General features: G+C 42.1%; 1 protein-coding gene across 2 annotated transcripts in view; it reads right to left on the reverse strand.

Annotated features, from left to right (window-relative positions):
* Window positions 1–15,008, reverse strand: part of PLCB1 (phospholipase C beta 1) — a 616,791-nt gene that overhangs the window by 396,152 nt on the left and 205,631 nt on the right. For both annotated transcript variants that reach the window (XM_004593350.2, XM_004593351.2), the window contains exon 3: window positions 4,324–4,392. In XM_004593350.2, the coding sequence (XP_004593407.2) occupies window positions 4,324–4,392 (69 nt within the window). The remainder of the gene's footprint in view (window positions 1–4,323; window positions 4,393–15,008) is intronic.

Here is a 15,008-nt window from a genome sequence, read left to right on the forward strand (position 1 = left end):
TAAAATTTTAATTTTATTCTATGCTACCCCACATAATTTTTTCTGATATTATCTATCATCTTTAATTGCACTATAGATATTCATGAGTGATCCACGTTAAAATTAGTCCACTTTTTAAATTATTTATTATTTTTAATTCATTAATTACATTGTATTATATGACACAGTTTCATAGGTACTTGGGTTCTCCCCACCCCTCCCCAAACCCTCCCACCATGGTGAATTCCTCCACCTTGTTGCATAACCACAGCTCGAGTCCATTTTACCAACAGAATGGACTGTTTGTAAATGAACACATGAAGAAGCTTCCTCCAAATAGAAAAGGTTTAGGGGAAAATTTGTGGAAACATAGTAAAGAAACTTCTGCATGCATCACCGAGCGCCAAGTGGTGAGAGCGCTCATTTCCAGGTGCCGACACTGGGATCACCTCTGCAGTAGTGTGGCTGATGTTTAGAGGACACAAGGAAAGGTTTACATGCAACCTTCTCTTTGTTTGCAAAGTGCCTTCTCTTAGCTAGAGTTGGCCTCATTCTCTTTTTTTTTCCCAGTTCACCTGATTTGCCATGACCAAGGTAAGAAGTTTTAGCATACAGAAACTTGCTTCCTAGTAGATATAGAATCTGCAGAATGGAGATGGTTGGCTAGATTGAAATTCAAATTTGAAAGCTGCAGTCAAGAGATCACTCAACTTACACATCTAAAGCCACTCATTCCAATTCCTCTCCCACCGCAATACACAGACAAGGATGTGAAGGCCCAGACAGACAGCCCAACTTCCTCTTAAGCTCATTAATGGCAAAGGTAACATCTGAACCTATATCTTCAATTTTCACTTTTCAATATGTTTAGGATGCAGTACTTCCAGAGCACCCTAAAGACATTCTCTCTCCCAGGAACCTCGCTGAGACCTCTCTGACATGGCCCAAGGTAAGAAACACACTTTATGCTGTGCATCAGCATTTATGCTCACACAATTTTAAAAAGATGATTCACAAAACAATTTCACACTGGACCCTGAAGTTTTCAATTCACTTCAAGTCTGTTCTCTTTTATTTATGTTGTTCCTAAACCATTAACTGATCAGCTGGGTCAGGAACTCCTAACAGATCAGAAGCTACAGTGATAAACACACTTTTTAAAAGTAAAGTTCCATTACAAATGACAATCCAGAAAGTAGGACACCCTTGTAGCAGATAAGGTACGTGTGCCTGTGTCTAGTGTGTGGGATCTTGCACTGAACATGTGTTTTACCCTACTGGGAGAAAGGGAGGGAGGGAGGAGAGGAGGAAAAAGGACAGATAAATTTTAAATTTCGGGGGATGAGATTATTTTTTTTTTCATCATTTGGTCTTTGAGTTTGGATTAAAAAGGCTTCCAGATTTCCAACAGGAATTTCAAAACTTGCAATTTGAACAAAGGCTATATATATCGAACAGCAGATCTGGAGCTCCATGTATTGCGCTGGGAAAAGACATTTACATTCATTAACACAGCAACACATGGAAATCTTCTTTCATTTCCTATAAATGTTATTTCAGATCACAGCAGGCCTAGAAAACAGTTCATTTTCAACTACATCTTGAATTTTTATCTAATGAGATGCGGCGAAAAACAAAAACAATGGAAATGCACACATAAATATTTGCAGGAAGCCTGGGTATTTTAGTAAATCTACACACCACATGTTTCCCCCACTCATGGTCTACAATCCTTGTCACAAGCAGTGCCCTCCATCTGTTCTCACAGTGCATTGTCTTTTTGTCCTAAGATGCATCAATTTTCCTTCCATTTTGATACCTGCATGGTTCCATTGTTCTACACCAAGTCCTGCTGCTTTTTTTCTAGTCGACTTCAGTCTCCTAATTTAGTTGTCTGTCTCCCGGCTAAACCCGTTATTTTACAGGATGCTCTCCTGTATCCGTTCCAGAACACCTGGGCTGACAGCTTGTCCCTCTCCACTCTGCCATTCGGAACTCCTGTCTTAGGGGACATCCAGGAACCAGCCAGCAGAGCACACACAGGGCCACCACCAGGAGGAAGCCAAAGCCAGAAAAGCCACAGACGCCAGGCTGGTGAGTGACAAAGGAGCCGAGACCTTGGCCACATTAACTGAGCCACTGAATCTGACATCGCCTGACTCTAGCATTTCCATAGCAATTTTCAAATCATTTCAAATATGTTCAATAAACTAAATTTTATTCATTCAACTTGAGCTGCCACTTTATTTGCCAATTTAAAAAAGATTTTAAAACTTCCATCAGTATCAACTTCTCATGTGCCCAATGCTTCCTGATAGCTTAAACTTTCCCATATTCAGTTCATGATATAAAAAACAATTGTTGTAAACCTGACTTGGGATTTTTTTTATAACAAAAATGATGATGATACATGGATAGTGACAAATGTTTAGTGTTTATTGCACATCATAATTAAATGAATCCATTGGTGCTCAAATTTTGTTGCAGTTTTCAAAATCCTGATGCCCCTTTTTTGCACATAGAACAGCTAGATTCTTGTGGTCCCAGTGTCTGCACTGGGAACAGCATCGGCCTTACTGAAAGTTTCTGATATTCCTTGCAGAAGTGAAATGAATGATTTCACTTAATCCTTAGCTCCATCTCTGCAGGCTGCTCATGATCACCAATGAACTAACGGGAAAGAGGCCCAAGTCTCCGGAAGAGTGAGACTCAACAGAACCAGACTCTGAAAATACTGAAGAACAGGGCAGATCGCGAATGCCATCAACAAGCAAACAAACATCCACAGAGAACGCAATGGCCCCTCACAGGAAGTATTGATGGAAGCAGCAGTCCAAGTCACAGGGAGTGCCCAGCCTCACAGGACGGGCATTTCAGGATCCAGCCATGGTTCATCACCTGTCCACTGCATGGACGCAGCTGTTGTTCCTTTATCAACACTCAGACACAGATCAACTGCACCCTTAAACAAAACACCTCACCGATACGCACCTCCACCACTTGGAGTGTTTCTTGCAGCCTCGAATCTGTCTTACTGAATACACTCCAAATGGCGCAGGAGCTGATTTTGAACGCACAGTGCCACAGCCCAGGCTGGTCTATGGTGGCACCAACATTTCAAGCGGAGCCATTAAACGCACACTAAAAAAAAAAAGTCTACCACTTGTTTTCCAATATAGTTCTTGGAGCTTAAGGACTTTGGCTGAAACATTGTTGGAAGGAGGAGAAAACTGCTCCTTTTCTCCACTGGAAACTGTCAACAATTTTGAGATATCAAAAAAAAAAAAAAAGCATTCATTATGGTAAGGCCAATCAACTGGAATTCCTTATTAACGGGAGACTAATGCAGGTGATGGACAACTTTCACAGCCAAAAGCTTAAGACGCCTTTTTGAAAACAGTTCTTATTTTTCATTTTAACTTTTTTAAAAAAATTATCATTTTGCCATTTTTCATTTTAATTCTTTGGATAAAAAGGTACCACAGCCTTGTAATGTCAATTCTTCCCTGCCCCATCTCCAAAGCCACAGAGTATTTCAGATGCCAAGGAAAGTATTTTTGCTTTTAAAGGATTAAAACCCAAGGTGTAGGAAAACATTGATGAAAGATGCCCGAGTTTTACATCACTGATGAAATGAAAGCATACGGCAATGGCATGGCAAGTGCTTTTCTCCATTTGTTAACACCCTCTCCACTGGGAAATAAAATATTTAATGTATGAAAATCTAAACACAAGAAGGCACCGTTTGTAACTTCAATGGCAAGTCCACACATTCTCCAACTATACCCACCAGATAATGCAAGCTGAGAAGACATAGGTCTGGTTTTTGTCCAACATTTAAAAAAGACTTACCAAAATAAACAAATCAGAAACGTGTCTTTCAATATTTTCTCAGCAACTTTTCAAACCAAAACAAGCAGCATTCCACAAAACCGATCCCAAAATAACCCTCCTTGAGCAGTGAGGTTTATGGAATTAGGACTTCATCATTTTTTACTCCATTGGTTGAATTATCGCACTTACAAAACTTTTGAGTTATACGGGATCTTTGTCATGTCTAGCAGTTACTTAACATATGTCTAGGAAGAATCATTTTGTCCAATAGTAACTTTGCAATCATTTGGTTTTCAAACAAAAGTAAAAGTAGAGTACATAAAGCAAGGCCCTGCTGCATCTACTTTCACAGTCTTCATCTTTCGATAAAAATGCAGTTTTTAAGGTACCCTGGATGGATTACTGTGCAACATTTCCAACAGAGAACATTTCAATAGGGGCATTGGAGATCACGACATGACTAGACAATCAAGGCAGTGTCCTGCGGGTGCACAGCGCTCTGCCTCCTACCTTGGGCGCCTTCGCGTGTTTCCCACACCTGGCATCCTTGACAAGGCTGAGATCCAACAGCTCTGTCTCCTGGAAGACATAAAAAAAAAAGCATTGGGAAACTTTTAAGCAATTGTAAAGATCTATTTGCTTATTTTTGTTTCATAAACATCACTTTAAAATAACAGTCTTGAGACTTGACTGAAAATTTATTTCTACTTGGGGTGTTATTTTTGCTTCTTATATCACATCTCAGTTGCATTGGAATCAAATAGAATGATCACTAACCAGTAATAACTTAATTCAAGACAGATCCTAACACGTTTTGGAAGTCAACAGTGTATGGGCTGGGTCCCCTACTACAACCCATTCTTAAATCATGATGAACCAAGTCTTCCCATTCTACTGTTGAAATATAATCCTACGAGTTGCTCTGAGTGTAACAGAGGGCATGAGGGGATGGCAGTGGGGAGCGAGAAGGGGTTATGGAGATTCTCCCTCCAGCTCAGAGCCACATTTTGTTTATTCAGCCAGGATAAAAATATGAGTCTGTTTCCCTCCCTCACTCCCCAGCTTTCTGCATACCATTCTCATGGCCTGACCTTGTCATGTGTTCATAACCCACTGCTGGACATCCATGATGTACATATGACTCTAGGGTATAAGACACACAAACTGTGAAGCCGCAAAGGGATGTGGTGTGATGTGCAAGGTTGTCTTAAAGTAACTCCAACTTCTGGTTCCTTGACAAGGAGCCAGCTGCGTGGCAGAATCTGGACAACTTCTCCCAACAGAAGGGACTGCATCATAATTCCCACCACTAAACCATCTGCACAGGAGTGGGCGGCCCCTCTCACAGGCCACTAAATCACTCAGTACCAGCATCTGGTGTTCCAGGGCAACTTCTTCAAACACCTGCCACCAGTTCCAAATGTCTGATACAAAACAGTCCAGTGATGTCCTGGCATCCAAGTTGTGGTACAATAAGGGTCAAACTGGAGGGAGAATCTTTGCACTGGAATGCTAACCTGTACCACAGGCTCAGCACAGCAACTGGAGGTCAGCACAGCTGAAGGATTAAGGAATCATGGGAAATACTGCGTCCCTTCCTTTGCTTGCCCTGATCCTGAAATTCCTTTCTCCAATTATAGAGGATTCTTCAACCGATTTCACTGTGCATAGCCCTATGCAAACCCTCACAAAGCATGATAGCTGGCATCTAGCAAGAACCGTACAGTACAAGTAACTGGCGTGTTCCATAGTTGCCCTAAGATCATATGAGCTATAGTATTGAAGGTAATCCTAATAGAGTTAGGAAACAATTTATCAATCTCAGGACTCAATGTTTCATACAGGCAAATGCATTATAGTTTTCTCAGATCTGATTCAAGTTTCTCTCTTTACAGCAATGACAACAGAAATGTTTGCTCCAAGAGGTGAAACAGGGAATCAAACTAGGAGCTTAATTCAGAAAATGGGCATTGAGATGAGACCAGGGAAATGGAAGGCAAAATGAAGTAGGAAGAAGACATAAGAAGTTGAAACACAGCAAGGGTTGTCCAGAGCAAGAGAGGCGAACAGCACTGGGGTCTCAAGTTCACTTGGACTCAGAAGCTTGGACAAAAGGATAGTGTATTCCAAGTGGAAATGCCCCTCAGTAATTCACTTGAGAAATTTTAGCTGAAGGTCTACAAATGCCATCAGGAACAGGCCAGTTCCAAGGCTTAAACTAAAACATGCGAAGTTAAGGTCCTCCATGGAGGAGCTCACCACCAAGCATTTCAAAGTACCCTGCAGACAAGGGCTATCGAGGGCAAAGGCAGCTTCTCAGCCGACAGCCAGTAAGGAGAAGAAGAGTTTGTCAGACTTGTAACTTGTGTGCACGGAGTGGGGAAGGTGGAACAAGAAAGGAAACAGGTGTACTGTGCAGAGGTTGGGCTTGTGGGCAGGAAATCAGACCGCACTTTGAATATGCAGCAGGTATGGATGGAAATTCAACAATAAAAATCGAGAATTCAGTGGCTGTTACGTGGGTATCCTCTTCATCATCATTCCTAAAACCCAAATATTTACGTTTGCCACACTTTTCCATGTGTTACATGATATTTCACCCATAGGAATACAAAATTCTCCCACACAAATGTCAATTACCCAACTTCATGGCATTATTTTCTACTCAACTTCTTCCCAATGAAATAAACAATAGGCTGAAGGTTTCCTTGCTTGATTATATATTTAAAAAAGCCCAAAGTGACACCAAGATCACAGCAGGCAGCAACATGTGGACTTCTGTTATTTCAGATGATGAATATTGCTTTCAACTTTCAGCTCCAATAGAAAAGTTCATTGCCTTAGCTTTGGAGGGTTAGTGAATGCCTGCTGCACTGGGGATTCATTTCTATGCCACGAAGCCTAAGCCCTTCTCTCCCTGGCATGGAAAGCCATGTGTTCAGGAAAACCACCGCAGGGCACTATCAACACGGGCAATGTGGCGTGCAGAAAAACAGGTGGAAAAACCATCCGTGATTAAACCAGTGTCTTCCACTTCTATTAGCACGCAAGAGCCACTGCTCTGAGATTGAACATTTCCTCTCCTCCACTGAGAAGGAAATGGGGAACCTGACACACGGGACTGCTAAGATGTTACTGGTGTCATTAAAACTTTTTCTGGGCCATTTTTCTCATAATAGTTGTAACAACTCACACATCATTATGAGGCAGTGAAATGGTCCATTTCTCGTTTTGCTTCAGAGTTAACTGTTTCATAACCTTGCCCTCGCAGACATTCAAACAATCACTGTGATCATGTCTTATTTTCTGAAAATGCTCTACTGTACAATCTTTGCATCATATACTCTATGCTATTAGAAACATCTTCCGAAAAAAAACAGAGAAAAACTGCTAACCTCTAAATCCATTCAACCACTGAAAGAACTTTGGGGTTCCCACAGGCGCACAGCCTAGCTGATCAGAAAAGGAAAAAAAACCAAACTAACAAACCTCTTTATTTCCAAGACTCCTACTGACAACCTGCAAAGCTTCTGGATTGTAATCGTAGCAATGCTGATACATGCATTAAAATGTTTGCTTTCTTGTCCGGACCGTTGAAACTGAATTAACAGCAGTCAAAGACACTTTTATTTTAAATGTTCAAGTATTGAGTAAATCTGACAGTCTCCAATGCTTACTATTCAGCAGAAAGATTTCAATCTATCAGCCACAAACCTACTGTGAGGTGCATGAGCCATGAAATCTCAGGAAGAAAGACAATTTAAAACTCAACTCTCTTCTGGAATACCAATTTCGCTACATCGTTATTGAATCCCATTAGCCACCCAATGTAGTAAGACGCTTCAGGTTTATTGACAAACATACATGAGTATCTGCATTTAAGTTTGTATATATACGTGTGTGTGTGTGTATAAGTGCATTGATTCCATTCATAAACATTTCACAGCCAGGATTTTAACAGCTAGTGTGTGTGGCCCGATCACATATACCTTCTTCACATGTGGTTTATTCATTAGGCTGTTCAACCTTCATTAACAGTAGAATATATTTTATTGATTTTCAAATATCTTTCAAACGTACACTTAAAAAAACTGTCTCAGAGTATTCTTACGAAGGCTTTTAATTTAAAGAGGAGTGGATGGACTTAGAGTCATCCATGCTCCTCATTTTTATTCCATTTCTGAGGGGCTGTGCAGTGTAGCCCTCCCAAATCCCTGGGATGCCTCGCACCTGTTCCCCAAGCGTGGTTTTCATCTTCTTGTTCATGATCTGCAATGAGATTCAGTGTTGGAAAACAGTGATGGCAATGCAAGGCTACCACAGGGAGCGGAGAGGGGCGACCTGTCAGTGCAGAATGTAAACACACTCAATCTTTACAAAGGACAAAATGCAGCGATCTGGAAGCTCCCTTTCTAGGTCATCTCTTGAGATCAACTAGCTGTGTGAGTTCCCCTTATTCTCCTCTGCCCTCAGGAATCCAGCAACTAGCGGTATCTTCCTCAATGGACTGCTGCTCAATCGACGGAGACATTGGACTAAGATCTCCAATTAGCAAGCAGGAAGGAACACATCCAAGGAACTTACACTGGCCACATTTCCTCGGCCTAGTAAAAAGGAAGATTTTAATACGGAAAGTAGACATTATCATTACTACAGGAAAAGCACAGAAAGCAAACAAAAGGAGCAAAGGTTTTGAAAATTTAGTACTCTATAGATAGTTTATAAAGAAAAGCAACCTTAGGCCCAGTGCGGTAGCTTAGTGGCTAAAGTCCTCATCTTGAACGCGCCAAGATCTCATATGGGCGCCAGCTCATGTCCCAACAGCCCCGTTTCCCATCCAGCTCCCTGCTTGTGGCCTGGGAAAGCAGTGGAGGACAGCCCAAAGCCTTGGGACCCTGCACCTGCGTGGGAGACCCAGAAGAGGCTCGGGGCTCCTGGCTTCATATCAGCAGTTCTGGCCGTTGCGGCCAGTTGGGGAGTGAATCATCAGACAGAAGATCTTCCTCTCTGTGTCTTCTCCTCTCTGTATATCTGACTTTACAATATCTTTAAAAAAAAAAAAAGCAACCTCTAGCAAAAACTGATACCTTTTCTTGCATAACTAAGTTAAAATAAAAGTAAAAAGAAGTTTTGAATGTGCTGGGATCCCATACGGTCGTCAGGAGGTCGTCGGTTCTAATCCCAGTGACCCCACTTCCCATCCAGCTGCCTGCCTGTGGCCTGGGAAAGCAGTCAAGGATGGCCCAAAGCCTTGGGACCCTGCACCAGTGTGGGAGACCCAGAACAATCTCCTGGCTCCTGGCTGCTTACTGGCTCAGCTCCAGCTGCTGCGGCCACTTGGGGAATGAACCATCAGATGGAAGATCTTCCTCTCTGTCTCTCCTACTCTCTGTATATCTGTCTTTCCAATAAAAATAAATAAATCTTAAAAAAAACCTACTCAAGTGTTGTTTACTGTCTACCGACATGTGGTCCTTGACTGAACTGTCAATCTCCTGAGAAAGCGTGTTTGGTCTTTCGTGTCCATTTGTACACACCTGTGTTATACGCTTGAACATGGAGCCCAGCAGAAGCTATATTCCATCTTAGTTCTGGGAATGAATGATATTCCACTTAATACACTAGGCGCTGTCTGACTTTGATCCTATCAAGAACACAGTAAATGCACTATCAAATGGGCTGCTCCCACAAAACCAGCTAGATGTCTGACTGTGTAAACTACCATCCTGCTACGTTCTGTGATAAACACAAAGCAAACATCCTCACTACAGGCTTACCAGATTAACCAGAATCACCTACCACTTCAAAGTAGTTCTGCAAGTACTGAAAATTATTTTTATGAATATTAAAGCTGAGCATGAAATTGGGTTTCCGTGAAAGGTCTTTGGGAGAGAAATGTAGAAATGATACGGATTCAGACAAACAAGCTGTTTCCATTTGAAAAGTCCAGATGACTTAGATGTAGCCAGCTTTCCCACTCTGAATCATCTAAAGTGCTACAACGATGTCACCATGGCGGAACTGCCAGTCAAGCTTTCTTATCTGACAGTGCAAGTCATTTATATTCCCTCAACCTTATTTTAATATTTGAACACTTTTTTTTTTTGCTTACTGTCATGGTTCCAACTATAGGACTGGATTTGGCCCTTCAAAATATAGCCTTTTAAATCCCAAGGTTTCAGGTTAATGGTACGGTCAATGTGATGTATTAAAGGTGGAGAATGGATGTAAATGAGACCCCTAACAGGTGGGTGCAGTGAGTAATCTTCAGGTCATTGGTGTCTTGCCCTTGGAAGCTTGTCCTCCAGGGCGGGGTTGGTCATATGTGCTGAATTCAGCCTAGGTTCTCTGTGCTTCCTGGCCAGCCACATAGTTCTCTCTATGCACCTGCCAGCCTCGATCAGACGCCAGACGGATGAGGTCTGCCAATGTTTTATAATTTAAAGTTTATTTCTTTGTCACTTAAGTAAATGAGAGACAGAAAGGAAGAAGGTACATTGGCTGCCAGCCCAGATTCATACTGCAAGGAGTTAAATTAGAACATCCAAAAATAGGCCAGGCAGCTTTAGGACTTCTCCTGGACTTTGATGGCCTCCAGGGCCCAAGGGGCACAATGCTGCTTTAATCTATGGGTAATATTGATGCTACTGATGAACAAAGCAGTCTGCAGAAGGGATTTTCAAGAACATTAGCAGCTCTCCGATTCCTATTAGGATCCTGATGCAGACATTTTACAAACGGATCTAGGCAGCCTGTTGAAAAATCAGACTATCCCACAACAGGTCTAGCCCTGGTCTGTTATTCTTTTACGAGTCCTCATAATTTCTGCCATATCTTGTGCAGCGGTTCTTAAACCTCAAATTGCAGCAAAGTCACCCTTTGGTTTAACAACACAGAACAGTAACAAATCGGTTGTCGAGCTCCCTGCAGGCGTCCCCATGCAGTACAGCTAGGGTAAGACCACTGAATTTGCATTTTTCACCTCTTCCTGCCTGATGTTGACTACTCTTTGAGAATCACTGATCAGGAACAAGGAAGCAATGTAAGTCAAACATGTAGGTGGGTTAGTCAGCTGTTCCTTACTTTAATGATAAGACCCAGGGACTTCCCAGCTTACAGATTGGCGGAGGGCACGGAAATCATCACTCAGACGCCTGCACCCTACATTACATTGCCCGGGTGCAACACTCCAGCATTCCTCCCAGCCTCACCTTAACAAACATTATTTGTAACCTAATTCAACAGCCTCATTCTCCTTCAACCACTTATTTCAAAACCAGATTACAACTCATTTCGCTCAAATTTATTTTGTATTTTACCCTACCAAACCTCTCCCAGCCTTTTCCAGTAACCCATAATAATGCAAGGAACTAATTTATTTTCCCAAATGAGATCTTTTGATGTGACAAGATTTTAATAACATGAATTTTTCTCTTCAAAGTAAACTTGCTCCTAGAGATCAATTTCTGTTTTCAGGCAAGATACAGGAATTCCACTGAGTGCTTCCCCATGCTAATGCGTGAGTCACGTTGCATGTGTCTAGGAGTAAACACGCATGATGAATCTCCCAGGGAAACCGTGTTCTGCTCTGGTCAATACACAAACCCTGAGGTTCTACCAAGTACTGAACTTCACCAGACGCAAACTCTTTACTCAGCTGCTGATCAGTCACAACACGAACACAAGGACACAAAATGAGGCTCACTGTTCTTAACGAGAACCAGAAATGACTGGAAAACTAAACCCAAGACCATGTTTCAGCTACTCTGGAATTGCTATCAAGCTTCTGCAGGAAGCCTTGTGGCTGCTTTCCTTGGCTCCCAGACGCAAACACATTCTCCGGGGTCTGTGGACTCTAGTCCCAACAAGCAACACTGGGAGTTTTTGACTACAGGTTCCCTTCTGGAGCCAATGTACCCAAAGCAGCAGAGGGCACGAAATGCCTGCAAGGCTGTATTCCCCCAGAGAGCTTACAGCTCATGGCTGAAGGGACAGAGCAGGAAAATGAAGGGCCAGCAGCCTTGCTTGGAGCTGAGCCAGCTCTCAGGAGGAACTGATGTCCAGGAGCTCCCAGTACAACTGCTGAAGCTCGGATCTCACCTCAAAGCTCACCCTCTGTTGGCTCCTACCCTTCCCTGCTTCGCCCATTCTCTTTCCACTGTCTCCTGGGAGTTCCTACTGACTTGCATCATATGATCCCTTTGCATCTGGGGCTACTCAGAAGACACCATCCAAGAGAGCTGTCATGTGTAATTAATATGCAAAACATTAATATTAAAATTATTCTGAATCATGCATGGTTTCTAAAAAGTCATTCTTGAACTGTAAATTTATATCTGATTTTTGAAAAAATGTTTTGAAAAAATTTAAGGAGTATTTATTTTTATCAGAAAGGAGGACTTAAGGAGAGAGGAAGAAACAAAGATCTTCTATCCACTGGTTCACATCCCAAGTTGCCACAACAGCCAGAGCTGAGCTGATCTTCAGCCAGGAGCCAGGAAACTCCCAGACCTCCCACATGGGCGCAGGGTCCCGAGGACTTGGGCTATCCTCCAGTGCTTTCTCAGATCACAGGCAGAGAGCAGGATGGGAAGTAGAGCATCTGGGTCATGAACCGGCATCCATATGGGATCCTGGCAGATCCATCGTGCTAGACCCTTGGGAAAGTTTTCTTGGAAATAGCTTTAGGAATGTGCACTACATGAGCATTCTTTGAAACTTTCAGTTGCTTCTCAGTCATATTTACCCTGCATCTTTCTTAATCAGACATTCTCCGGGGTATAGATCTGTGTTGTGCAGTATGATACACAGATAGTTTTCTCAAAAGATTTTTCATTTTATAACCACGGAAACAATGACTGATTTTAAAGGCAACATAATTTTTATCGAGGAAAAGACTGCTAAAAGCACCAGTTTATGTATTTCCCAAGTCAGAGTTCATTTGATGGGGTCATATCAGGATCCACAATAAAATAGGTTTATAACCATGGATTTTAACCTTCTTGTAAAGGTTTGTTCCATTTCCCCAGCACCCATTGAGGCTTCCCTTACTTAAAGAGGTAATCTGTTCACAAGTGAGCAAAACTGGAGAAAATGATTGTCCAAAGGAAAAAAAATGATTCATTCATCAAGACTTTAAAATGAGTAACAGTGAGTCTTAAAGTCTTGACATAACACTACCCTTCCAAATAATTTCAAAACAAACGTAATAGCACCATTCACTCCCTTCCTGCTATGAGTGGGGAAAGTGTCAGGCATAGTCAGCGCAGTCAATCCAGGGTGGGATAGCAGATTTGAAATGCAAGGCACAGAAGCCAGGGAGTGAAGGACTTACACAATATCTCAAAATGGTTAAAAGCCACAAAGCAATGGTAATCAGGTGAGGTAGCCAACACATTCCCTAGCTTGATTCAATAAACATGCCACAATACACATATCATAACATCACTTTGTATTTCATAAACATACAAATATTTTAAACTAAAAATAAGACACTCAGCATTTTTGAGAGGAGAAGCCTATAAGAGGAAAAAAAGGGATGGATAATAGATATCAAACAAAATATTTTCACTGATGATTAAATCTGAATTCACAGCAACGATTTCTATAAGGGTTGCCCTCACACAGGGTACATGCACGAGACAGGAGGCAGGGATTGAGTGATTCTACAGGAATAGGACTTATGGTGCTACTGTACCCAGGAAGACATTTTTCATGACATTTCTATAGCTTAATTAAATGCTTTAAATAGAAAGTGTGGGAATTCCAGTCATCGGAAGATAAGACCCATTTTAGGAAGTTGCAAATGATTCCTTTTGCCAAGAGAGAGTACCTAAACCACTTGGGATTTGTTGCTTCTGGAGAGGAATTAGGGAGAGAGGTTCTTGCAGGCTTCCTATTTGCACTCCAATGCAATAAGAAAGCAGTGTTGGGTAAAGGCAGTATATTCCAGAGCCTTCCACTCGCGGCCAGCTACGTCTCAGGCCACAGGTGGAAGAAAGCAAACACCAGTCAGTGATGGGAGGCATTTTTCTTTCTCTCTCACATCATTGACCTTCAGGAGAAATTCCCTACAGAATTCTTACATCTATTGCTGTCACTAAAAAGGTCAAAAAGCAACAACACGGAACATTTCATCTCCAGGAAGTGGTAAGAAACATGGAATCTTCAAAACAATCAAAGGAGAAGTTGGAAGAGAGAAAAAGACAGAAATGAGGAAGAGAGTGTTCGTCCGAGTGACAGAGCTGACGTTGAATAAAAGTGTACCCCAAAGACCAAAGCACAAGGGTTCTCCAGGCAGTTTACAGAAAATGGAATGAAGAGCGAAGTTTATTTTGGGAGGAAAAGTTTTGAAATCAACAGTGTTTTTCATAATGCTCATTAGTCACAAGTGTTAGGAACATCTCTCATCAATGCATTTCTTTCATTCTTTTGGCAGTAAATACTTGCATTTCAAACTCCTCTACTTTTGAATTACCTGATGAGATACATGACACAAGCCTTGGGGTCGTTCCAAAAATTAAACCAAAACTATTGAAGATTTTTCTTCTGTTGGGTTCTATACCTTTTCCTCATATAACACAAGTATGCTGATACAAACACTGGTGTGAAAGGAAAGGAGAATGAAAATTGTTGGGAATAACGCGAGGAAGAGAGCCATGCGGCCTGCTACCCCTGAGAGCTTGGCATGCTGGGGGCACTGTGACCCCAGGAAAGGCAGATAGACTGGGCATCAAGCCATGAGCCAGCCCTTCCTAGACAGACACTGAGTGTTAACTGGGAAAGGAGAACAAGCCAGCAGGTGCCCAAGGATGCTTTCCTGCTTCGTCTCTCCTGGGGGAGTGGTGAGTGATTAAGGATGGCAAGGGTTCCCGGAAGCTCACTGGAAGACTAAGAAATGTACTTGCTCTTGGGCTTCTGCTCTTGTTTAGACATGAACTTCACCTTCTGCAGTTCCCCCTTGAGAACAGGGAAGCCATTGAGCAGAAAGACAACCACAGTAGGAGGGGAAAGCAGCATCTCTTCTGAAATGTTACTTTGGATGGTGATATTTGAAAATACAAAATAGTTCTGAATGAACCTGCCATGGGCAGAATGCAGGACACACGTTCAACACTCGCCTCCCTTCCCAAGAAGACATTCACATCTTCAACACCGCCTTGGTAAACGTACGTGACCAAAACAATTGTATTAGA

This window comes from Ochotona princeps, chromosome 22 (genome assembly GCF_030435755.1).
Source record: "Ochotona princeps isolate mOchPri1 chromosome 22, mOchPri1.hap1, whole genome shotgun sequence".
Classification (NCBI taxonomy): Eukaryota; Metazoa; Chordata; class Mammalia; order Lagomorpha; family Ochotonidae; genus Ochotona; species Ochotona princeps.